We start from the raw sequence: 17,024 nt of genomic DNA, 5'->3' as shown, positions 1-17,024 counted from the left end.
GGGGAGGTCCGCACACTGCTCAAGGCTCGCGACACCGCCTTCAGAGCTGGAGACCCAGCTGGGCTGAGAGCAGCCAGGGCTGACCTGTGCCGTGGCATCAGGAAAGCTAAACGACTGTACACCAGGAAAATCACAGGACATTTCAAAGACAGCAGGGACTCACGGAGCCTGTGGCAGGGCATTAGGACCATAACGGACTACAAACTACCGCCACAGACCTGTGACAGTCACACCTCCCTGCTTAACAACCTCAATGGCTTCTTTGCACGCTTCGAAGCACAGAACAACACACCTGCGCAGAAAACCACCCCCCCCACCGACGACCAGGCTCTGTGCCTGTCCCCAGCCAGTGTGAGGAGCACACTGCTGAGGATTAATACCCGCAAGGCTGCGGGACCTGACAACATTCCTGGTCGTGTGCTGAGGGACTGCGCAGAGGAGCTCACGGATGTCCTCACCGACATCTTTAACACCTCCCTGAGCCAGGCTGTTGTTCCCACGTGCTTCAAGGAAACCACCATCATTCCTGTGCCGAAGAAGTCATCTCCAGTCTGCTTCAACGACTACCGCCCCGTCGCATTGACTTCTACCATCATGAAGTGCTTCGAAAGGCTGGTCATGAAGCAGATCAAATCCACCCTTCCTCCCTCCCTGGACCCGTTTCAGTTTGCTTACCGAACTAAACGGTCCACAGAGGATGCAATCACCTCCGCTCTACACCCAGCCCTCACACACCTGGACACTAAGAACTCCTACGTCAGAATGCTGTTCATAGATTTCAGCTCAGCATTCAATACAATCATCCCCCAGCAGCTTGTGTGTAAACTTACAGACCTGGGCCTCAGCCCCTCTCTCTGCAACTGGTTGTTGGACTTCCTCACAGAGAGACCACAAGCTGTTCAGGTCAACAACAACACTTCGAACACACTAACACTGAGTACGGGGGCCCCCCAAGGTTGTGTGCTCAGCCCCCTTCTCTTCACCCTGCTGACCCATGACTGTAAACCCAACTACAGCTCCAACCACATCGTGAAGTTCGCTGACGACACTACCGTGGTAGGTCTCATCAGCCACAACGATGAGACTAACTACAGGAAGGAAGTGGACCAGCTGGTCCGTTGGTGCCAAAATAACAATCTCTTCCTCAATGTGGGGAAAACAAAGGAGATTGTTGTTGACTTCAGGAGAACCCACTCCCAACCCCCCCTCCCTCTGACCATCAATGGTGCTGCTGTGGAGCAGGTAAGCAGCACCAAATTCCTGGGTGTGACAATCACAGATGACCTCACCTGGAACAGCAACACCACTGCACTGGCAAAGAAGGCCCAGCAACGCCTGTACTTCATCAGGAAGCTCAAGCGAGCAGGAGCCCCCCCCCCCCCATCATGCTCTCATTCTACCGAGGCGCCACTGAGAGCATCCTCAGCAGCTGCATCACGCTGTGGTTCGGAAGCTGCACCGCCTCCAACCGCAAGAGCCTGCAGCGCATTGTGAACTCTGCCCAGAGGATCATCGGAGTCTCACTCCCTACACTACAGGACATTTACAACACCCGCCTCACCCGCAAAGCACTCAGCATTGCGGGTGACCCCACCCACCCCTCCAACTGCCTCTTCAGCCTCCTGCCTTCAGGGAGAAGGTTCCGCAGTCTCCGTTCGAGCTCTACCCGGCTGAGGAACAGCTTCTTCCACCAGGCGGTCAGAATGCTGAACTCTCTCCCTCCCTCTCTCCTCTCGCTCCCCCTCTCTCCCCCCCTGCCATCTCACCCATCTCTCCCCTGACCTCTCTACCCTCCCTCTCACCCACCTTTCCCCACTGCCTCAAATGGAACATACCAGGACATCCCCCTCATACACCCTTCCCTCATCCAGCACCAGTCACTTTTTTTTATTCTCTGCTGCTACGAACATAAATCCCCCTCACACACCCTTCCCTCATCCAGCACCAGTCACTTTTTATTCTCTGCTGCTACTGTAAAAATACTTTAAGGAATATTCTCTTACACTAGAAATATTTGCACTAAAGACAATAATAACCTGCACTACTGTTGACTGTGTTGATATATATCTTTAGATAGTACTTAGTTTCTTGTTAATCCTTTATGTATATTGTGTTTGATATATATCTTTAGATAGTTTGATATATATCTTTAGATAGATCTTTAGATAGTACTTAGCTTCTTGTTAATCCTTTATCTAGGCCCTTATGTTCTTAACTTTTTTTTTTTTCTATTTTATTCTATTATATGTTATATGTTCATGTCTATATCACACTGTGGGACTGCAAGAAACGGCATTTCAAATTTTCTGTATGCATAACACATGTGGAAACTTTGACAATAAAGTGAACTTTGACTTTGACTTTGAAAGACTTAACACGACAAAAACATATAATAACATATAAATGAATGACCTGAATTAAACTTAAGTTAATTTAAGCTAAGCTACGACCAGACACCGTGAACTCTTACTTTGAGGCGCTTCGTGGCAACGTTGTAGAGTGTTTGTCGATGAATGGTTTTTCTTCCTCCAGAAGAAAACAAAAGGCGTGAGGCTGCTGCTTCTTTCGGCATCGCTGGTGAGGCTGCGGTTTCGGCCCGGTTCACTGCAGAGAGGGGGGCCTGTGGTTTTCAATGTCGGCTGAGACACGTGTCGGTTCGTATCTCCCGGTAATGATCGGTGAAGGAAGAGGTTTTGGTCTTCCTGGTACCGTTGCGTGTACACGAAAGGCGTGGAGCGGATCGCGGGAGGGATGCGCTCTCGCGGGCAAAGGCCTTAAACTCAGAATAGACGTGGTCGGTTTCGGCCAGCGAAATGGCACGTGCGTGCTGCGATGAGGGGGGGTGAGGTCGATCGGGTCCTCTGTGGTTCTTTTTAGAGGCCGGACGGGAGTCCAGAGCGAAGAGACCGATTTTCGCTGCGTCGGCGCTTATAAGCGGGCCTGCACGCACAGCGGGAGGGTGCTTTTCGGCCAATGAAGCGTCCGCCTCATCTATGGCCGAAGGCAGGAGGGGCGGTCATCTCAAGGGGGCAAGGATCAGATCCCAGGTCAGCTTGTGAAGAGGGGAGACCCATGTGAGGGACTCAGCCAGCCAGGAGGTGGCGGCAGACTATTGGTTTCATACCGTTGTAGTAAACCAGCCGACATGTTGCTAGCTAGATACAGTGAATACAAAAAGGCTGCGTTTGGAATGAACACATCCTTTGCTGAGGCGGTTCGCTAATTGCGGGCGAATGAAACCGAGCTCCTGTTAAAAATAAACAAATCTACGATAACAGCACATTAAATGCCTGTAACAGCGATGAATGAAGGGTGGTACATGGATGCAGAAATATAACAGGAGCTGTAAGTATGGCCTCATTAGCCCCAGTAAGCATTCATACAGCTTTGAGGGATGCAGATAGGAAAACAAAACTGGGCTAGCACTGCTTTTCAAAAAAATTAAATCATTTCAAAAAACACTTCAGCAAATGTCCTTAACTACGGCTGGAGCACCTACCACTGGTCCCTTTATGGGGTTCAACACCTTGCTAAGTCCTTTTCCTCGTCACACTGTAATCACTTGATATTAGTGATGTGGTCGCCACAGACCCTGTTAAATACCTGCTTCTTCTTCACTCAAATGTTTCTGCAGTTAAACACGAAATGTTTTACAGACCATCTGAGTGACCTGATGATGCTCCTGGTTGATGAGGTCATCCTGGAGCCACCAGACTCTCCCAGTATGAGACTTCCTCAGAGGAGCAGGTGTCACGCTTCAGTCAGCCGATTTATATTTCCATTCCATTGGCCATAAACAATGTTTTCTTCTTTTACAATTTTGATGTGATTATACAGGTGATATGAAACACATATTTGATTTAATGGCGAAGGGTTAAAAAAAACTGGTCCATTTAATATCCTGACTATGAAAATGTGAAAAAAACTTTACTAGGAATCCTTTACTTCAGCCAGGACATTTCAGATTTCTCAGATTCCCGCACAAACAAGCAGCTGTGAAGTTATCTTTGAACAGTTAGCGTGTTATATCCACGATAGAAGAGCGGAAACACACACCAATCAGAGCAGAGTGGGAGGATAACGTGTTTGTGAACAGTAAAGCACGTAATCATGAGGTGTGAGATGAGGGAAAGGGAGAGAATGATACATCATATAATATATAATTATCCTCATACTGCAGCTGTTTCATTTATACACACTGGCTGTCAAAAAATGATAATAATAGTAAGATGATAATATGATAAGTGGTAGCAGGCCACAGGTCATATTGAGAATATAGTGCTTAGCTGACGGAATGAACCCTTTGATAAGAACTTCATGTAGAGGCGGGCTCATAGTGAATGTTCAGTATTTATGCACTGGGCTGAGTTGTAGAGGATCAACAGCTTCACTGACAGCCTGCATGTTAATACACAAACAGGAGGAAACACTGGCCTGATGCTTAACAAGGACTTTAATTCACATGGGACTGCTGTGGCCTGAGGTGGTTTTGATTGGGCATTTACTGAGTAAAAGATGTTGGAATCTTAGCTAGAGCATGCAGTCCAAATATGGGATTAACTATCAGATGCTCTGGTTGTATTTTGATCAATCTATAATAAAACATATTCTGTTGGAATGTAGCTAAAGGATGTCATTTGAGAATGAGTCAGCCATGCTGCTTGTTTCTGCAACATTGTTCTTTCAAAATCAACTGTCTTGCATAGTCTCTACATGTAGGATATCCATATTACAACTAATTACAATTCATTCAGTTTCTTCCAAACAGTTACAACCTTTTATTTGGAGATAAACCTTAGCTGAATTTCAGGAGCAGGGCCACACCTCCACGGGGCCACTTCCGGCCACACCCTACAAATACCCACGGCCACCATAGCTCAGCCTGCTACGCCTTTCGCACCAAACCGTAAGGCTGCTACACCTTCAGAAAAGAGTCAGGCTGCTACGTCGTTCGCACCAAAACGCAAGAACGCCCAAAGCACCGCAAAAACAACGAACAGGGAAGGAAAATAAACCCCTTACCTCGCCAGCATGGACCTGCTACTAACCGGGCTCCCGATGACGACGCACCGTTTGCCTCCCCAGCCGCCACCCGCACAGCCCGGGGCCGCACTCCACCGAGGCAGGGCTTCCAGACGCCACCGATCGCCTCCGGGAGCGGCCCGGCGGCCCAACGCAGCCGAACCCGCCGACCGGCCACATCCATCGACCGGAATCCCTCCCTCCGGGCAATCCACCAGTACGGGGACCCAGACCGACCGTCATCGTCCAGCGAACCAAGTCCCACACCGGCACGCCTCCGTGGCAGACGGCGATCCGCTGCCCCCGAACGCGGGCAACGGACGCGGAAGTCCCCCCCTTCCTCCTCCGCTCGCTCCGGACGCAGCGCTCGGGGACAAACCTCCGACAGCCCGGCTTCCGGCGACTCCAGCATCCCAGCACGGCGCGCTCGAAGCCACCGGCACGGCGCTCGCGCCCCGACCGCATCTCCCAGCGGAACCGACCCGCCCAGGATCGCCGCCTGGACCGTAGCGCGCCTGTTAACGGAGCTGCAGGAGAGGGGGATCCCCCACAAGCGCCGCGACAAAAAAGCGCCACTGCTCCAACTCCTCGCAGCCGCCATGACACCTCACCACGCAGCGACAGACTTTCCATCAACACACGGGCGCGCCGTCAGTGACGCAATCACGCACCACCAAGCCCCGCCCAGCCGGCCTCGACGTTCCAGGTTGCCAGGTTCACAGCGTCCCCCTCCACCACCACAAGGAAAGAGAGAAGAAAGGGAAAAGAGAGTCTACGCAACAAAGCACACTGTGCCAACTCCTCCAAACCTTCCCAAAGTCACGTCAGGCACCAGGTAAGTCCTGACACCGGGTTGCCAGGTTCCCTCTCCTCCATCCCCCTCTTTAAGTCCGGGCACCGGGTTGCCAGGTTCCCTTTCCTCTGTCCCCTAATGCCGCTTTCCTACTACGCATACTCTGCCCACCAGGCGATTCCTGGCACCGGGCTGCCAGGTCTTCTGGCCCTGTCCCCCTCTTTAAGTCCTGGCACCGGGTTGCCAGGTTCCCTTTCCTCTGTCCCCTAATGCCGCTTTCCTACTTCGCATACTCTTCCCACCGGGCGGATTCCTGGCACCGGGTTGCCAGGTCTTCTTGCCCCTGTCCCCCTCTTTTAGTCCTGGCACCGGGCTGCCAGGCTCCCTCTCCCCCCTCCCCTATCCCGCTTTTCCTACTATGCATACTCTTCCCACTAGGCAGATTCCAGGCACCGGGTTGCCAGGTCTTCTTGCCTCTGTCCCCCCCCTAAGTCCTGGCACCGGGTTGCCAGGTTCCCTCTCCTCTGTCCCCCTCCCCTATTCCACTTTTCCTACTAGGCAGATTCCTGGCACCGGGCTGCCAGGTCTTCTTGCCTCTGTCCCCCCCTAAGTCCTGGCACCGGGTTGCCAGGTTCCCTCTCCTCTGTCCCCCTCCCCCATTCCGCTTTTCCACCATGCAGATACCAAGCAACAACGAAACGCACCAACGCAGCCATGGAGTGCAATGACGCAGCCACTCAACGACTCAGCCATGCTACGCAACGCAGCAACGCCGGAATGGAACGGAGCGCAGCAACGCCGGAACGGAATGCAGCAACGGCAGAACGCAGCAGCCACGCAACAATGCAGCAACCGAACGCAGCAGGCAACGGGACGCAGCAACAGGAACAGAACGCAGCAACGAATCGCAACAACGCAGCAACGGACCGCAGCAACGCAGCCACGGAGTGCAATGACGCAGCCACGGAACGACTCAGCCATGCCACGTAACGCAGCAACGCCGGAATGGAACGGAACGCAGCAACGCCGGAACAGAATGCAGCAACGGCAGAACGCAGCAGCCACGCATTGCAACGACGGAACACAGCAACGCACCCCAGCAACGTACCCCAGCAACATAAGCAGCAATGTAACGCAGCAACGCAACGACGCAGCAAGCAACAACGGGATGCAGCAACACAGTGCAACGGACCGCAGCAACGTAACAACGCAGCAAGTAATGACTCAGCAATGCAGCAAGCAACAACGGATCACATCAAGCAACAACGGAACGCAGCAACGGAACGACGCATGACGCAGCCACGCAACGCAGCAGGCAACGAGACGCAGCAAGCACGGAACGCAAAGCAACAACGGAACGCAGGACGCCAGTGCCCCCGCCGCCTACTTCAGAAAACACAGCAAGTGACCATAACCGGGACATCTGGCACCGGGATGCCAGTGCCCCCACCCCGCCCACTTCCAGCGACGAACTCACACAATTGGCCAACAACGGCATGCCTCACTTTTTGTTTCAGCAGTCTGCGATTGTCCTAATTTATTGTTATCTTCTTTTGGGGGGTTTTCACGACAGACGACATTGCCGGAGACCAGCCTCGAAGAAAGAGAAGAGAAGAGCGGTCCCCGTACTATATTTCAAATTCAACTCACACCTGAGCCCCTACGAACCCCTCATGCGCTAACTACAAACCAGGAAAACACAGCAAACCGCCCCCCACAAACCACTGTTCACCACAGAGACTGGCCGCATCGCCGACCGATCCTGGTTCCTCTTGCACTTCAGGGGAATCCTAACCATCTCCGGGATCAATCCCGGCTCCTTCCCTGGCCACTCCTCCCGCGTAGGAGCCGCCACCACCGCAGCGAGCAGAGGAGTCCCAGACCACCATCAAAGCCTGGGCCGCTGGCCCTCCCCCGCCTACCAACTCTACACTCGCCACAGTGCCACCGACATGCGCAACGGGCAGGCGGCACTGCTCCCGTAGGCAGGTTTTTGGGGGTCTGCAAGGCCCGGGAGCCGCAGTGGACCCTCAAACTAGCCTTTCCCCAAACCGCTTCGCTCAGGCTACCCTCCACCAACCATCCCTAAAACTCTCCAGCCGGCCAAATCGCCGAGGTGGGGCCCTAAGCTAGTGAATCATTAGTAATAATCTTCATCAACAAATCCACCCCCTCATCGGCACAAACCACAGTCAAAGTTTGTCTGACCGACCAACAACACATTCTCTCTCCCAACTCGTCAAACACCACTTGGACAGCTGCCCTCAGCTTCAAACTATGACGCTCTACGTTCCTCTCTAGCGATCAGCGACAGCGTGTCAGTTTCTGCTAGTTACATATGCACATGCAAAGTGTCTTTTCAAAATAAACTTCCATGTTAACAGTAAATATACAGTTTCTGCCCGTTACGTGCGTCTGTTTTCAAAATAAACTTCATACTTACTTGGTTGGGCAAAAAAAAGGATCTTGCTTTGGGTTCAAATAGCTACGCTTGTTATGTTAAATAAGTACGCTTGTTACGCAACCTACGTATGCATTAGTTACGTAACAAAAATAAAGGTAAAATAAATCAGCGTTCACTTGGTCTGGGGACATGAACATGGTCTTCTGGGTGGAAGCTCTCTTTTTTTGACCCAACCTCCTCCTTAAATGGACTTCCCCTGAGCGTCTAGTAATGATGCGGATGGGTTGGAGTTGACTCTGTCCGGTGGTATCAGACACCGAGGGCCAGTGACCAAGCGTCGGTATTTGACGAGCTGGAAGTGAGACCGGGTTGACACTGCACACGCGTCTTACGTCGGGCAGATGAGAGTGAAGTGCTGATGTGTTCATACCAGGAGGAAACTATAAAACCACAGTAGGTTAATATCTTCTTACAAGTTACAAGCTGCTGGGTCTAAAAGCATCTGTGTCCGAATGTAATGCTACCTGATGGTCTACTTGGCCAACAGTGACTTTCACGACAGACATCATTATCGTCTCTACAGTATGTCTGCATGTGTGTGATTTAAGCATGTGGCATTCTCAGCAAATAAAAGCTGCTTTTTATTTCATTTCTGGCAAACCTTTCCTGGTGTGATGTATAAATACACACACACGCATATATACATATACGCAACCTACGTATATGTATATGTGTAAATAGAAATGTGTCAATGTATCGTCAACATCTCTGGGCCTCAAGCAAACTAGTAAAGATGTCTGTGGAACCTCTGTGCTTCAGTACTTGCTGTGTCTGTGCTGCAGCATCTTTAAAGGAACACATCAGCCCTCTCTTCATAGCTTCAGATTTTCCCAGTGGCGGGTGGTGCATTTTATACCTGGGCCTTCACTGCTGTCCTGCAGCTGAAATGCCACCTTATAACCACCATTGTGGCGCCAAAGCTCATTTTTAAGGCTATAACTATGTACGTCTTCGTATTAAACCGTTCGGTACGAGTCGTTTGAATAACGCTCGAGCATTCACAGAATGCAAAAGCCTAAATTCAGGAAAATATAATATTCACAGCTGGTCTGGCTGTGGGATCCACCGTCATTCCTTAATGACAAGCCGTGACCCAAAGAGAGTGACATTTTACTTTCACAACATGAACGTTGAACGCACCTCTCTGCAGTGTCTTTCCTCCTCTCAGCACCTTGTGTCATGGTGCAGCTCAACTCAGTCACAATGCATTTTGATTGGCTGACCTGAATTACCCATCAGCCTCAGCTGGGCTGTTAAATTTCGTGATAGTCACGTGCTCGCCCACCAATCACAGCACACTGCACCTCGCGGGAAAGCTACAGATGAACACTGAGCTGCACGTAATGCCGACGTCATTATAGGCGGCTAGCGGCCGCTGACACGTCAAAGAATACGCCCAACATGTCAAACTAAAGATCTGATTGGTTGAACACTATGACAATCAACAACATCGTCCTTTAATCTGCACTGCACAGAGCCGAGTCTGCAGGCCTCTGGCATAGACACACATAGAGGTGAGATCTGAGAGCAACTGAGGAAGACAGTAGCTGTGCAATGAGAAAATAAGATAATGGGAAAAATATTTTTATAAATTATAATACATGTAGTGCATTTAAGAAAAATTATTAAATTATAAAATAAATTATTATTTTTTTTATTTTTTTTTGATATAAATAGCTTTGTGATTCTGTTTAGGCCAGCAGAGAAGGCCTTCCAGGCTCTGATGGCCCGCCACTGGATTTTCGCCACCCACACCCACTGCTCCCATTTCCCCTAATCAGCCTATCGTATATATGATGACTCAATTCCACTTGTTCTCTGCCAGATTGTGTAGTTTGCTTCTCTCTAGTACTGTAAAGACATACCATACATCATGCTGGCTCAATCCACAAGACAACATGTGACCCTGCTACAGCTGTCCGTGTCCAGCTTCTCTGTCTCTGACCAGACTCCTTTAGTCGTCAGCCTGCAGCAGAGCTGCAGAGGATGAGATCATTCAAAGTCCAGCGAGTAATTCAGTACTTGTGTGAGGATATGACAGTAACACAGCTGCAGTATCAGGCTCTGTATTCTGCATCCTGATTCACCAGCATACAGTGCGGTACAGTGTTAACTGAACTGAACCACTAGATGGACCCATAACGCTGAGGATAACACTGTTAACATGTGGAACTAAAAACTCAATTACACTTCAATATACTTTTATATGTTCTCTTGAATACCGATGTTGAATACACTTATTGTAAGTGGCTTTGGATAAAAGCGTCTGCTAAATGACTGTAATGTAATGTAATATACGGTGACTGAGGCCAATGTTGTAATGGAACATTTCTACTTTAGTATATTGTGAAAATGCTTCGTTGTACTTTTGCTCTGAACTCAGTAGATCGTCATCCGTGTGTTTCTCACATCAACATATTATCACTCTCACCTCTTAAAATACGGTCGCTTTGTCAGAGTCCCCCACTTCAAACCATGGCGCTCTAGCATCAGTTTTAGATGTGTCCGGGATGGTGTGTCCGCTCGTTTAATGCATAAACAAAAAGAAACTTCCTGGTTTACTTATGTTTTATCTTTACTTACACAACAAAAGTACTTGGTCAGGCTAACAGAGATCGTGGTTTGGGTTAAAACAGCTATGTTTGTTACGTACAATAAATATGCTTGTTACACAGGCTAAGTAGGTTAAAAGCAAGGTCAAATAAGCCAATGTTAACTTGGCCTGGTCGCCCACGAGGACCATGCGAGTCATGTTCTAAAAATAGCACCAGTCACCACGGAGCTCCATCTAAAAAAATGTAGTCGCTGTTCTTTTTTTAATCAAAAACGCTTGCATTAATGAAATTTATGTAATATGATAATATTTAATATAACATTTTAAAAACTAAAATGTTTTATGTGTATATGAACTCTGACCTTGTCTGAAGTCAAAGTTCAATATTGTGCGCATGTCAAATGGCCATCTCACTCTTTGCTGAGACAAGGAAGTGGGCGCAGCTACGATGGGAAGCTACGAAGGTAGATGTGGTTCTTACCCCCCAAACTAAAGACAACATGGCAGAAAAGTGAACGAAAACATACTACTTCCACAATGACTGGGAGGAAGAGTTATTTTTTACGACAAATGTGTGTGTCTCATTTGCGGGGCAACTGTGACGGTAAAGCGGCACAATGTGGAGAGACACTTCAGTACGTGTCACAATAGCTTCCATGCTAACTACCCACCTGGCAGCGCACTACGGAAAGAAAAAGTGCGTGACTTAAAGGCAGCTTTGGGCAAACAACAGAGCTGCACATTTTTTGATGAAGAACAAGAAACCCTTTTCGGACGGGGAGGTCTTGAAAGAAGCAATGATGATAGCGGCAAACACTGTGCTCAAAGACGAGAAGAATGGTCCCGATGCCATCTTTGCTCTCTCTGATGTGCAACTGGGGGCGAGTACGATGGTAAGAAGAGTGTCGGCTATATCCGAAAACTGAACGGAGCAACTGGACCGGGATCTGGTTCAGTGCAGGTAGTTTAGCATCCAGTGCGACGAGTCCGTGGACAGCACCAGTACAGCTCAGCTGATGATGTTTATCCGAATGGTGTTCGATGATTTCTCCACAAAAGAAGAAGTCCTGACACTTCTGCCCCTGAAGACAACGAGGGGAATTGACATCTACAACGCGGTGAAGAGTCTTTGTGGAGAAAAAGGTTCCGTTAGAAAAGCTGGTGTCGGTGACAACAGACGGTGCTCCCGCCATGACGGGCCGGCATGTAGGCTTCATTGCACAATGTAAAGGTGACCCAGACTTCCCAAAATGTATCCATTACCACTGCATCATTCATGCTACAGATTTGGTGATTAGTACTAATGTGATAGGATTCATTTAAAAAAGTGAAAGAGTTCATTTTTTTTATCTTACATAACTGATCATTTGTATAAACATGGGACAGAGTTCACGATTTGTTCAAAAATGTTACAGTCCTCTGACTTTTGAATGTTGAAAGAGATTAACAAATAAATGTTGCATGTTTAAATATATCTGTTTCCTACCATCATTGTTGTGGAAATAATTGTTAATTATTGTGAGGAATAATTAACATAAACGTGATCAGACGGTCTCTTCACATATATTATTATTATTAAAAGGTGATCTGTGCAATTTTGTTATTCAGGAAGTTTGTATCAAACAAGTAGCCCTTCGTACTGTTCAGGACCCTTAAAGTAGCTCTCGGCTTCAAAAAGGTTGGTGACCCCTGCATCAGACAATGCCCAATCATTGTTTTCTTCTTTTAAATCAGAACATATCAAACATATCATGGTTTTTTTGTGCATAATTACTTGCAAGAGTTTGAAAAACAAATGCGAAAATGTAGGATGTGTTGCCTGTCTGGTATGAAGGCACACACTTCATACCATGAAGGCACACACTTCATAGTGGAGTAGGGGGGGGGGGGGGGGAGTTAATAACATGCAGCTGAGTTTTCAATCAGCGGAGCAATCATTTTGAATGTCAATATCGCAGGCGATCGTGTTCATTTAATTGTGGGAAGCCAAAATCGTGATCTTGATAAACAGTTTGATGAATTGTGCTGCCCTACAAGATGCCCAGATTTATTGCAGACTTTAGTGGAAGTAAAGTGAAATTTGGTTGGCCGCATTGTCTTTCACCAAGTGAGCATAATGAGGAATCAAATTGTTGCTGATATCAACAGCAGCTTAAAGGCTGGGGAATGATTTCTGTCTCCTTTCCTTCTGCTTGATATGCCTTAGCTTTCTCTTTCTCACACAAGTCTACCTCTTAAGTTAAATCCCCTACATCCAGTCCAGAGAACTATGGAGCTTTCCCCTCTGAACAATACCTGCATTCTGACAAGAGAAAGGACGGGCCGGATAGAGACAGAGAGAGAGGGAGAGAGATAGAGAGGGAGAGAGATAGAGAGGGAGAGAGAGAGAGAGAGAGAGAGAGAGACAGAGAGAGAGAGAGAGACAGAGAGAGGTTTAAATGTATCTTTATTTTTTTTTTAAGTTCCGTTTACAGAGTTTTACTGTTTATCAAACCAAACTTAATTCACGCAAAAAAAAAAAACCAAAATCGAAAGAAAAAAACACAAATTCATAAGTTCAGAACCAGAGCATTGTCTCTGACTGAACACAGAATGTCGTTCAGAGCCCAAATGTTCACGAGGAGTTCAGTTTTCTTTGTCAGACTGTAGAAACCAAACTCCACCCTGAGCCGAGCAGCCAGCAGTCCGGTCAGCATCAAGCTCATGTTCTCTGACCCTACACCCCTCACACGGTTTTTCCTTGTTTTCCAAATTGCTAGTTTGGCCAGTCCTGAAAGGAAATTCATTAGTGTGTGGACAGATTTCTTTTTAGCAGAGTAGTTTGGACCATAGATAAAAAGACAGAAAGAAGTGTTCTCCTAAGCCCTGAAACCACGCCTTCCTGGACGGGCAGGTACAGCACCACAGATCTCAACCAGTGAAGCCCTGACCAGAAGAAGTCCACAACTGCCCTCTGGATGTCTTTAATCAGGCCCTGTGGTGGAGGCAGGACTACCAGTCTGTGCCAAAGGGTCGAGGCAACCAAGTTATTGACAATTAGGACCCTCCCCCTATAAGAGAGCTGAGGTAGCAGCCATTTCCATTTAGACAATCTGGTACACACTCTCTCCATTGCACCCTCCCAGTTCTGTCTTTGAAACTCTTCTGTTCCCAAAAAAACACCCAAAACCTTCAAGCCCTGCCTTCCCCATCTGATGCTTCCTGGTAGCTTTGGTATTTCTTTGTCTGCCCACTGCCCAACCTGCAAAGCTTCACTTTTTTCCCAGTTTACCTTCGCTGAAGATGCCCTCTCAAACAAATCTAAACTGTTACCTAGGAACTGGACATCCCTCTGGTCTTTGACGATCACATAAATATCATCAGCATATGCTGACACCACCAGTGAGGGCCGCTGAGGCAGCCCAGGTAACATTAGTCCTGATAGATGGGATCTCAACCTATTCAGAAGAGGCTCAATGGCAATGGAATAAAGCTGTCCAGAGATAGGACATCCCTGTCTGATGCCTCTCTGGACCTGAACTGGACAGCTCAACGCACCCCCCACCTTAACCAGACAAGCAGCCTCCTTGTACATCAAACCCAACAGTGACACAAACCCTTCCCCAAAACCAAAATCTCTTAAGAAAACGCCACTTCTGTAGTTATTTCAACCCAAACCACAATACCACAAACCTAACCAAGTCTTTTTTTTGCCTAAACCTAACTAAGTATTTTCCCGTGAAGACAGAAGTGTATTTTAAAAAGACTGTCTGCATGTTACGAGTGTAAATTGACACGTGTTGCCAGACTTTCGTGGAAAATGCGTGAAAAATGAGGAGTAACTTTTTCGTAAGATATTAAACCAACTGTTGTCTGAGAATACGTTGAAAGGATGCCGAAGACAAAGCTGACAAATCTGCAAAATGGTAATGTTACTGAAGTTAAATGAGTAGTCTCTTATTTGAGAAGCTGGAACCATGACTTGTTTAGTGGTTTTGCATCATCAATGTCTTAAGCAATTAATAGATTACTAAAATTATAACCGATCAATTTTCTGTCAATCAACTAACACATTTATAGTTTCAGCACGACATCCCTCCTGACAACACTGGCTGTTCTCTCTGTGTTCAGTGGATGAAAATCTCTTTTCTGAACTCTGGCACAAATAAGGCAGCAGAGAAAAGGGGCTACAGTGGCTCACCACTGAGATTTACATACATGAATGATTCAGAGACTCCGCTCTATAAGCCTGTATAGCTGAACCTCAGTGTGGTAAGACGTCAGTGAGAGTCGGGAACTACAGCAGAGAGGGACCCTGGTGGGGTTAAGAAGACACTGGAAGGAAATTAGACTTAGGTGCAGTTTTCTGCAACACAACTCAGGCTCCTTTCCACCCAGCAGGGTGAGCTGGCATACACAATGCACAAATATGCCGACGCACACACAAACAGTTTCTCCCTCTCACCCACATATATCTTGTAAATACTAAAACTGTGAACGGCCTAAAAGTCTCTCCTTACCTCCGCGGTCTTTTCCTTCTCCTCCTCCATGCCTGTGTGTTTGACTCTCTGTGAGATATTAACTGATATCTCTCTAGTTAGGAGGTCCTCTCTTCAAACTACAGCCTGCTCTCTGGCAGCACTCAGACTGGCTGCTCATTGTGCCGGTCTATGTGTGTGTGTGCAAGCGTTGTCAGTGATGCGGGACAGCAATGAATTGCTTCCCCATCGCTGCATCGGTAACTGCGGCAAACAAGTTCCCTCCCACACCCCGCCCCACAGTAGGGAGTTCAGCCAAGAGGGAACCATAGGCAGCACCGACTCTGCTGCAGCACGGACACTTTAACAGGTGAATCACACAGCAGAGCACGAAAAAGTTTGACTACAAATACAAAAGACAAGAATGTGATCATCTAAATTGGTGGCTGTGAGCGTAAATTTAAAATACGTTGTGTTTGTAAAGGAAATCGCAAGAATAGAAGCTTGGCAACTGTGTCAGCTGCTATATTGTCTGCTTAATGGTATCAAAAAAGAAGCCAATGCTGCATTCACAGTGTGTCAGTAGGTGAATGACAGCAAACTGGATGTTCATTGTTTTCAGTAGGAGAATGGTAAACTCCGTTAACACAGGCAAATGTGTTTAACAGTGATATGAAGAAACAATGGAGGGAATTTCTTTTTCCATTGCAAAAATATAGATCTTTTCCCACAACTTCGGAAATTGAAAATGATTCGACAATTAAACTTAATTTAATTTTAAGTAAATGTATTATTTTAGACATATGAACATTCAAATCAATCAAGAATGAAAACAGAATGAAAACAGCACACACAGCACTGGTGTTACAAATTTAAATTGTGTGAGGGGTGCAGTGATGTACAAATATGAATGACACAATATTCTAAATGTGTCTTGGGACTCTCTCAAATGACTGTTTAAAGCCACTGTTAAGACGTTTGCAACCACAACACCAATTGAAAGGGAACATTTTGGAGAATTCTTTCAACAATGAATACCTAAATGGTAAACAGTAAATTGACTAACATTTGCATAGAGCCTGTCCAGTCTTCTGACCAGTCAAAGCCCTTTACACTACATGTTTTTCTTCAACCAACACACATCTAACCAAATTCTGACCTAGCTATCGTGACCCTAGTCATCGTGACCTAGCTATCGTGACCCTAGTCATCGTGAACTAGTCATCGTGACCTAGCCACCGACATATATTGTATTCCTTCATCACCGACACTGCCTCATAACACAGAAGACGGACTGGTTTTTCTCCTTGAAGCACAAACATGTATTCGCTTTCCCATCTTTCATTAAATTGCCTTCCCTCTGCATTTATTCTTTCTACGCCAGAGCTGGGTGCGTTTGTTTAGTACAATCCCATGTGAAACAGCGAGCAATTTAAGTATTTCATGTGTTGTAAAGCCATGTTTAAAGTAGTCTTCAATGTAGTCACAATCCATTTCTATGTCAAATGTAGGGTAACCTGCCAAGGAGCTATTGGCAGAACCTTATAGTGTCTAGGGTCCCCTATTTCGGAGACCCTCTGTGTAGACAGACATGTGTACACTGTGTATACTCTGTGTATAATTCACTTTTGCGAAACGAATAAAAAATAAATAAAAATACCTGTGTAACAAAGAGATTCTGGGCAAAACAACCATGGGAGCCATTTTACACACTGCAAAACACAATTATACATG

General features: G+C 47.2%; 1 protein-coding gene across 1 annotated transcript in view; it reads right to left on the bottom strand.

Annotated features, from left to right (window-relative positions):
• dlg2 (discs, large homolog 2) overlaps positions 1 to 10,258 on the bottom strand; it is a 239,301-nt gene extending 229,043 nt beyond the window's left edge. The window contains exon 1 of the mRNA XM_079282881.1: positions 10,145 to 10,258. Coding sequence (XP_079139007.1) covers positions 10,145 to 10,147 — 3 coding nt within the window. The 5' untranslated portion in view covers positions 10,148 to 10,258. The remainder of the gene's footprint in view (positions 1 to 10,144) is intronic.
• Positions 10,259 to 17,024: the final 6,766 nt, after the last annotated feature.

The sequence above is a fragment of the Melanostigma gelatinosum genome (assembly GCF_949748355.1).
Source record: "Melanostigma gelatinosum genome assembly, chromosome: 14".
In the NCBI taxonomy this organism is placed as follows: domain Eukaryota; kingdom Metazoa; phylum Chordata; class Actinopteri; order Perciformes; family Zoarcidae; genus Melanostigma; species Melanostigma gelatinosum.
This window is presented reverse-complemented; position numbering and strand designations above follow the sequence as displayed.